Source organism: Limulus polyphemus, unplaced genomic scaffold (genome assembly GCF_000517525.1).
Source record: "Limulus polyphemus unplaced genomic scaffold, Limulus_polyphemus-2.1.2 Scaffold2386, whole genome shotgun sequence".
NCBI lineage: Eukaryota > Metazoa > Arthropoda > Merostomata > Xiphosura > Limulidae > Limulus > Limulus polyphemus.
The window spans coordinates 59984-69798 of NW_013667996.1; the positions used below are offsets into that span (position 1 = coordinate 59984).

At 35.3% G+C, this 9815-nt stretch overlaps 1 protein-coding gene across 5 annotated transcripts in view; it reads right to left on the reverse strand.

Moving 5' to 3' along the window:
* The window catches only part of LOC106466809 (RNA-binding protein Musashi homolog Rbp6-like), a 110164-nt gene that overhangs the window by 14131 nt on the left and 86218 nt on the right, over nucleotides 1-9815 (reverse strand). For 3 of the 5 annotated variants that reach the window (XM_022394892.1, XM_013927108.2, XM_022394889.1), the window contains exons 3-6: nucleotides 7876-7958; nucleotides 5771-5855; nucleotides 4270-4302; nucleotides 3827-3931 (exon numbers count right to left, since the gene is read on the reverse strand). In XM_022394892.1, the coding sequence (XP_022250600.1) occupies nucleotides 3827-3931; nucleotides 4270-4302; nucleotides 5771-5855; nucleotides 7876-7958 (306 nt within the window). The remainder of the gene's footprint in view (nucleotides 1-3826; nucleotides 3932-4269; nucleotides 4303-5770; nucleotides 5856-7875; nucleotides 7959-9815) is intronic. The other 2 variants (XM_022394891.1, XM_022394890.1) reach the window with 1 other exon arrangement.

The window sequence follows — 9815 nt, forward strand, 5'->3', positions numbered from 1 at the left end:
TACACTACATCTTTACTTTAGACTTATTATACCAACACTCACAACACTTATAAGGTTTCACGGCACCTCCCGTCGAGAAATCGAGCGTGATGTGACACACACTGGTTTTTATACAGATTTAATTTCCATCTCACTCGAATTTAATAGATTCTGTTTGTTACTGCTCCAAGCTTATTAAAGTAATTTGTTATGTGTTTGAATTAAAAATGGTCAGAAAATATGTCGAATAAATTGATTTTGAAAAGGACATATAACACAAAAAAAAATAACAGATAATAAAAATAAACACCAGATTTTTGCAAAAAGAATGTTTTGGAACAGAACGCCATAAAAGGTGTGATCTGGGTCACGATAGCTTTTCAGTGTACAGAATATTTTAGAGTAAAAAAAGGGCAAATAAGCAAAACGTTTATGCAATTCACTTCTTAGAAATTTGTAGACTTTGCTCATATGATGAAGCCTAGAAATAATTTTGAAAATATGCAAGTTACGGTTCTAAGTCAATAACTGATAGACTTGTACAATTTCTTATTAGGCCTAACTTCGGTACATTATTAGCCGATGAAGGCTCTGGTAAGAGGGCCGAAAGCTCGCAAATAAAAGTATTTTAACGTAGAGAAAAGTTGGTGTATAATTCTACATATTTGACTTTAGGTCCATGACTCAGTAAAGTAAAATTAAGAGTTAGCTGACTTAAAAAAAACAACTAAACTGTAACATTGTACTTCTGCTACTACCATAGATTTAAATATTAATTTGTGAGTTTGTTCATAACATTTAACCACAAGCAAAAGTAAAAGAACCGCGAGAAAAAAATATGTTTATGTTAAAAGTAGGCAAGTGACTAGGTGATGTAATATTACATTAGTCCTAATTATTTATGTAGTAAATTTGTTAAGCTACAGTTACATCTTTTAACAACGCAGACGCTAATGGTTCAAAAGAATGCACTATCCAAGACTGAAAAACATAACAATTGTTATTATTATGTATATTTTTTACCCATCTTTTGTATTTTATAGTGATATTAAAATCATAATATTTCTTGTCCTGATATAGGTCAAAGGCTTATCTCTACGCTCTCGGGCCTCTTTGGGGAAAAAAAAATTGTACTCGAGAAAAATACCCTTACAAAGCATTAATGTTTTAATATCCATATAGCCAATGACACAAAGTGTTTACAACATTATCAGGCCTATATTAGAGTCTGTAGAAATATAATTTCGAACTTATTCCACTACTGTATCGTGTTAAGGTAAGTTCACTTCGATTTGGAGAACAAGTAAATGAACAATACGTTTCATTTCTTATTTTAGTTTACAGTTTAAAACAACAACAACAACAAAAAATTTCATATTTTGAATGTTGTTTGTATCGTGAAGCTCTTCTTAAAAAATTTTCATCAATCAAACTTCATATTTTAAAGGAATATTTATTATATGAGTTAGGCCTAATAGTAGATAGAGAAATTGAAAATTTTCCAAATGTTTTGATAAATTACTAACTCGACAGCATATTATCGGCGAAGTTTTAAAAAGATATTTCAATTAAACGATAAACATCTAATTTCCACATTAAGCTAAAGTCATTTTACACTTTAAAATGGACAAAAAAAAGTTATCAGTACAAGCTTATTATGACTAGTAAAAGAACCAAGGTGATAAAAAAATTAAATCAATAAACATAACATTGTTTTAACTTGTTCACTCAAAAATATAACAAGCTGTCAGTTCAGGTGTATGAATATAAATCTAAGCTATTATTCCTTATAATACATGAGTGAAAGCAAAGGAAAACATGATATATATCCAGTCTCGACGAGGATTTTCTCCTAATAACAGGAATCATAAGGCCGGATGGGGTACGAAAGACAGTATTGGTTTAGACGCCGTGTATATTATCAATTTTAAAAGGATATCAACTATTATAGTATAAATCAGATTAAGCAAGTCAATTGTAATTATTATCACTTTCATTGAAGTCATTTACAAATCAACTTTATGGGGGTTCGAATTAATAATCCGACATTATGTATTTTATCCTAACACTGGTTATATAGTTATGTATATATATATATGTATGTGTCCAAAAAAACTAATATAAAATGTTCTTCTTCTTCACACAACATTGGCAGTGCAAATGGACAGCATGTACTTACTTAACTGGAATGGTGGCTAAGGGGCGCTCGACTCGCAATCTGAGGTTCGCGGGTTCGAATTCCCGTCCCACCAAACATGCTCGCCCGTTCAGCCGTGGGGGCGTTATAATGTGACGGTCAAACCCATTATTCGTTGATAAAATGGTAGCCCAGGAGTTGGCGGTGGGTGATGATGACTAGCTGCCTTCCCTCTAGTCTTTCACTGCTAAATTAGGGACGGCTAGAGCAGATAGCCCTCGTGTAGCTTTGCGCGAAATTCAAACCAGAAAAACCTCAAGTTTTTGTTTTTAAAAACCTGTCTCCTGAACCTGATTGTTCAAAATTGTAATTTTTGTCACTTTGTGTTCATAGCGATCATTTTTTTTTATTCGCCACATTTTGCGAATTTATAAATACTTACAGGTTCAATATTAAATTAGGGACGGCTAGCGCAGATAGCCCTCGTTCAGCTTTGCGCAAATTTGAAACCAAACTTACTTAACTAATATTGTATCTTACAATAACGAAACAGTATTGTATTTAGACCTGGCTTCAGCTTTCCTAATCGGAAGGGGGGGGACGACGACAATGAGGCTGAATTAATACAACGACTTAAGCATGGCCAGGTAGTTCGGGCGCTCGACTCGCAATCTGAGGGTCGCGGGTTCGAATCCTTCTCACACCAAACATGCTCGCCCTTTCAGCCGTGGGGGCGTTATAATGTGACGGTCAATCCCACTATTCGTTGGTAAAAGAGTAGCCCAAAGTTGGTGGTGGGTGGTGATGACTAGCTGCCTTCCCTTTAGTCTTACACTGCTAAATTAGGGACGGCTAGCTCGTGTAGCTTTGCGTGAAATTCAAAAACAAACAAACAAACAACGACTTAAGAAAGAAAATAAAATTTAATATTGACGAAGGAGCTACACAAGCATCTAAAAATGCTAATTTTCAGCTTCTCCATCCGTGTGCTGTTTTCAAACTACTTTTTACACCACTATATTCACATATCTATTTGGGGGCACAACAGGGAATATAGTTTTTAGGGGGATTAGGTCCCCCCGCGTTGCCGACTGGCCTGGTTGCGTGTAATAGTATTTTATATAATAATAATTAACCTGACATTTACTTTACTAATAGCTTTCTCCTACGAAATCGTTCACATCTATTATTAAGTAAATCTCGTTAAAACTACATTACTTAATATCAAATTTAGGCTTAACCGAGAACTGTATTTGACTTTAAATAAACACATACAAACATTTTCATGTGTCTTATGTTATCATCCTAGTACAATCATGAAGAATTATCACTTCCCATCCTTCAACAGCCTAGTTTAAGAGCTTATCACATTATTCCTCCCTGTACTCCTTTTGTTCTCGTACGATCAATAACCTCGTATTTTTTGTTTTTTTTTACTGATATGAATATCCAGACTTAATCAATAACTTTTCTTAATTACGATTATTCCTTCATCACGTTTTCACTCGAAAAAACAAACTTAAAGAGAAAAATAAAAACAATTTGAAAGTTTTAATGTTGTCATGTCCAAAAAAATGCGATCAATATAAGACGAGTTAGGGTTCAAGATATTTGCATACATTGGATTACAGGCGAGGGACAAGCGAAATTAAACAGTGACAAGGTCAAAAGGGAATGGGACACACAATTGATACATGTTAAAATTCATACCTGCAAACAAGTGGCCAAAACCTGGGTATCCTGGGTAACTTGCCCGTCCGTAGCTATAGGCCGGGAACCCTACTGAAGACAGGGGGGTACACAGGACGTCAGAATCTAAACCAAAACCAACACTTAATTCAATCCAACTTGATTAAATAACAACGTGTAGTGATCTTTTTTGGTTTTGAAATTTTACTGAGATAAATGCAACACATTTTGTAGCTACTGTTTACTAAGACTGTGTGTGCGTGTGGATAAACGTTGCATTAAAATTGAATTTAATTTGATTTCAATCCAATGTGAACAGATGTTTACATTACATTTACAAGTACACACAGGAATATAATGAATCACGTAGAAGGAAAGGAAAAGCAGGTGGAAAATAGAATCAGTTGTTTACAGGAAATAATGGGAACTAGTTTCGTACAACTGAGAACTGAGTGGACACTTACCATCAGTTAGGGCTCCAAGTGGCCAAACAAGGTCTGGAAGTGGACGAAGAGTGTCAAAACATATTAATAATCGTGAGTCTGAACTGAACACTTATTAAACTATGCTACGTTATACTTACGTTAAAATTAACAAGTTCGTTTTTTTTTAAGTACGAGAAATGAATAGTAGATTCATGTTTTAAAATTTTTATATCGGCCATATTTTCTTACAATAATTTTTTTTTTAGTTATTCTAAGGATTATAATTAAAGGTGCTCACTCACGGAAATAATAAGTTTTCTTATAATTTAATCATACATTGTTAGGGCTGTTAACTTTTAGGAATACGCTGAAAGCGGTTGCCTTCTAGGTGATCAGGGGGCATGTCCCTCGATTTTTCTGTAATTCTGAATTTGACTAGATAAAGCCGGTCAAACGACCACAATACGTTATAGAAAGCTACTAATTTAACCAAAACGTAAGATTTTTTTTACTAGTGCCTATGAGCGTGAGAACAGGCCCAGACGAGTGAGCCTTCCGCTCAGTGCGTGCGTGTTGATAGCCTTGCATTGTTATAATCATATAAAATACATGCATTGAAGGAAGGAAGCCTACTTTCTGATGCCATAAAAAGTATTATTGATCACGTGTACTGAGTAATTTAAGCTAAGCCTACTTCTTGGAGTCACTAAACACATTCTTCTTCTTTCACGCTTTTCTTCTACTGTGTTCTCGCGTGTTACACAAAAATCAAGAAATATCCATTTCGAAAGAGGAGATTTTCCCGCTCAAAAAGGCTCAGAGCAACTCACTTCGCACACTTAACGATCTCTTGAAGAAAAAACGGGTAAGGGTATCAGGTGGTGAAATAACTAAATACAGCTGTTAAATCAACGCGAAACCTTAGGTCTAATATACTTTTCAATAGTTTTAATATATGGACTCAAAACTGAAGTGTTTTGATAAACAACATTCGATACTCGTGTTTCTATATCAGAGAAAGAAAAAAAGAACAGGGTTAATTTTAAACTGAAAAAGGCTTAGTATCAGCGTACTCTATTCGGACAAATTGTCTTTAAAATATAAAAGTTGTATTCTAAGTTTACAACTGTTACATTGGGGTATGGGCACAGCCTGTTGGTTAGCACACTCGAACTGTTTCCAGCCGTTTACTACAAAAACACACCACATATCTTGGGACCATGGTGCATTATAAGAGTAACGGTCATTCCAGATGTAGCCCATAGACTTAAAACTAACTCAATGTGTGTTTTTAGCAGACATAAAGTAGTCAAACATTGTTTTAATCATACTGAACTGTTTTCGCAGAATGGATTTTCTTAAGCCTAAAACCGATACTGATTCTTCAGTTCATCTCCTGTGAATGGTTGCCTTTTAAAAGCAATACAAATTATAATAAATTAAAATCAGGCCAAATACTACCTTAACGAAACTTTCTAGATTATGTTGAGTGAGAAGCCAATATTATAAAATTAAGTTTTTGTATCAAATACCAGCTTACCAAAGGCCCCTCTGCCTGTTCCTCTCCCACGGACAAGGGCATTCGGCATCATAACTTCTTTCGGCTGGGCTTTTTTACATTCAACCTATACACATTTAAATACGTTATATTTCTAAGACTAAATCAAAGACTACTCACATCTTTATTTAACAATTTAGCTCTTTGGCGTTAGTAATTACTCCTCTAAAATCTAGCGCAAAAAAATATAATTTTACTACTAAACATAGAGAACAACCATGTTAAGGTTTAAATATCTTACTGATATAATATACATATATAACCGTTAATTAGATAACTATCAGCTTAAATGTCATAATGATAGAAATTCGCACCCTGGTTGTTGTCTGTTCAGAACGTTCACAGAATCGTTTTTCAGTTTAAAAAATCTTATCACTAAAGAATGAACAGCAGTACAACAAATCACAATTGGCAATCAACCCAGCCAAGGCGGAAGATTATTATTTGAACACACTGACACAAGGGCTAACATTTTTCATAACACGAATTTACTACGTTAGTACAGTAAAGGTAAATATTTATATATTATGTTAATATATTGAGAGTAATGTGATACATAGATATATATATTAATTAATTTATTAATTCATCATATTAATTACTTTAGAAGAGTCATTTTATTGTTATATGATTACGTCAGGTAACTTTAATATATTCTGTACTATTATAAAATTCGCGATTCGCATCTTCTCTCTGATAACATCAATCCATTCTTTTGGTGTAGTGAGGTTCGTGGTATTCCATGTCTCGTGCTTCCTTTGGAAATACTTCCTCTATCGTCAGTCGTGCTCAGTCTGTTAACCATGTTTATTCACTATTACGACACCGCAATTTCAACTGCAACAAGCTTATGCAAAGGACAGCGAGTTCAGTCTTAGATAACATATCTTGATAAACGTTTTAAGATCCCTCCTCTGTTTGTGGACGTTTACGTCGAAAACTCACGCTTAAGCAGTCCATTCGAGGGACTGAACAGTATAATGACTGAATGATACAGGCGTGATTTCAGTTTCTATGGCCACTTGCTTCATAGACACAGCTGTTGATTTTGAGATGTGGCTAAAAATTTGTCAAGTTTGGTCAACTTACTTATTTTTTATTTTCTACTGTCGTGTTAACGGTATCAGGAATTAAGCTCACAATTGATTTTTGGGTCGGAGGGTTCTTTTTCGTAGCCACAAACTCCACTTTGCAGATGAAGGGCGTTGTTGAGGACTTGGTTGGATTGTAGTTTTTGAAGCCGATTGCTGTAAGAAACGCTCTGCCATACGAGTTTCCACTGAGAATATTGAAGGTTGTGTCCTTGGCTCTACATTCTGCTGTAGGCGTGTTTTTTTCCCTTTTTTTCTTTACGGAAAAGGTTGCTATACGATTTTATAACTATCCATGACGTTACGACTCACATCTGTGGGGCCACGCCACTGAGTTAACATATGCAAGTCGTCGTTATAAAGTTCGATCAACACCTATATCATGTCAGAAGATAATGTACAACGTTATTATACCGAGGTTCGTGACACATATTGTGTCACGTCACATGATCGAAGCGTTAACGCATCATTTTCAATTTATCATTTGACTCGCGCCTCTATTAATTGTTTCTCTTCCAATCGTTGTCCTTTACTATAGTCCCATCTATAAGCTGTCTAATTTCCGGTTCATAACATAAACGAAGCTCAATTTATGTGAACCTGACTTGAAGCGAAGACGTCAGCTGGACGACAACATGATGGAAAAACGACTGTGTTTCTTTTTTTTTTTTTGTTCTGTCAGAGGAGATGAAATAAATAACATCGTTTATGGAATCTTGTTTTTTAACAAGTCAGCCAACATAGGTGATGAATTAAAAATTGTTTATGGAATGTTTCCCAACAAGTCAGGCAACATAAGAAATGAATTGATAAACGTTGTTTATGGGACGTTGTTTCAATAATAACAATAAAGAACGTAACATAAACACGGATGAATAAAGTGCTTAATCATGATAACCTCGAGCAGTAGTTTGAGTCGTCGTAGCTATAGTAACCTGTAAAAGTGTGATCAACTGATTAAATAAAGGAAGAAAAATGGACAAAATAAACACTCACCATTTTGTTGTTAATTTCATGGAAATGAATTTCACAAATTTTATCCACAACGTCTTCATTTTCGAATGTAACAAAACCAAAACCTAAAGAGGGGAGGAAAGGTATTATGAATTATGAGAAAAACTTGGTAAAAAATTAACATTCGTCGAAATTAGCTCTGAGAACTGACGAGTCACATCTTATGGAACCATTCGCAGCTACGCCAACTATTTATATACGATATCTCCTGACCACTGTATCTCCTGACCACTGTTATCTCCTGACCACTGCCTATACACAGAACACGAAAAATCGAACGTCAAAATTATCCATCGTCTCACTTCACTTTATAAATGTTACCATCGATCAGACGTCATACAAACCTAAATACCACATTTGTTTGTTACATTTTACTGATTACAGAAAATAGGGCTTCAATTAAACTGTCGTGTTCTTTAGAAGGGTTTAATCGGGATATAAGGATATTATGTAATATCCATTTTGATCCCTTGAGTTCTTAGAGTAGGCGGGCGTGGCCTGTTGCATATCTGACGACCTACAGATCGACAAGCCCAAGGTTAGAGCCGCGATGTGCCGCGAAATACGCTCTGCATTTTTAGAGACGTTGGGCCATTATAACCGTGAAAGATAATTCCGCTATTCGGTTAAGATACGTCGTATGGGCGGCTGGTGCTACTGACTGGTTACTCTCGCTCTCGTCAGTGGTTTTAAATTTTGATGACTACGATTGGGCCTTGAGGGTCTCTTACCTGACCATTTAGCCCACGTGTCACATAAAGTGCCGTTCAGGTTGAAAATGTTGTTATGGTAGTCGAAAGAAGTGGGATTCGTTTTTATTTTAAATCTATCTAGTACGCTTTGGAACACTGTGCTAGAAATCTCTTAGTCATAAACACGACTTATACGGTTCATTTCTTTTCATACATTTGAGTACAGATAATGTGAGAAACCAGATTAAAAAGCCATTATCGACAGAAGTATTGGTACACAAAAATATGACAAACTAGAACGAGTCGCCATACAGCTACTTGGACCTTTGACGACGTCAACTTTACCACTAGTGGGATACGTTTATTATTAAACGGAAGTAAAGTAAATAAACATGAAATAATAATAATAATAACCTCCGATCAGGTTAAAGCTATGTCCCTAGAGCTAAACTAAGAATCAACCTGGACATTACTGTAGTATTATCCAGTATTATTCGCCAAAAGAAAAGAAAAAAAAGTATACATGTACATTATACGAAAAGTGTTTGACTCGTGAAAAGTATACATTTACATTATTCAAAGTTATTCTAGGTTAGAAAATCTTGTGAACATCTAACCACACCTAGTTGTAAAACTGGGCGTAGGTGTAATAAAAAAAAAAACCGGACAGATGAAATAAGACAGGTGTAGCTTTGATCAAAGATGGTTCAGTTCAGTTCTACGTGTTTATTCAAGGCTAAATCCCCCCTAAGGACGTGGTATAAGCCCTGCCTAAGTCTTAATCTGCATAGCACCAGGACAAAAACTTACAGACTTATGATGCCAGAAAACAATATCTGTGGTATAAGCCTTGCCTAAGTCTTAATCTGCATAGCACCAGGACAAATACTTACAGACTTATGATGCCAGAAAACAATATCTGTGGTATAAGCCCTGCCTAAGTCTTAATCTGCATAGCACCAGGACAAAAACTTACAGACTTATGATGCCAGAAAACAATATCTTTGGTATAAGCCGTGCCTAAGTCTTAATCTGCATAGCACCAGGACAAAAACTTACAGACTTATGATGCCAGAAAACAATATCTGTGGTATAAGCCGTGCCTAAGTCTTAATCTGCATAGCACCAGGACAAAAACTTACAGACTTATGATGCCAGAAAACAATATCTGTGGTATAAGCCGTGCCTAAGTCTTAATCTGCATAGCACCAGGACAAAAACTTACAGACT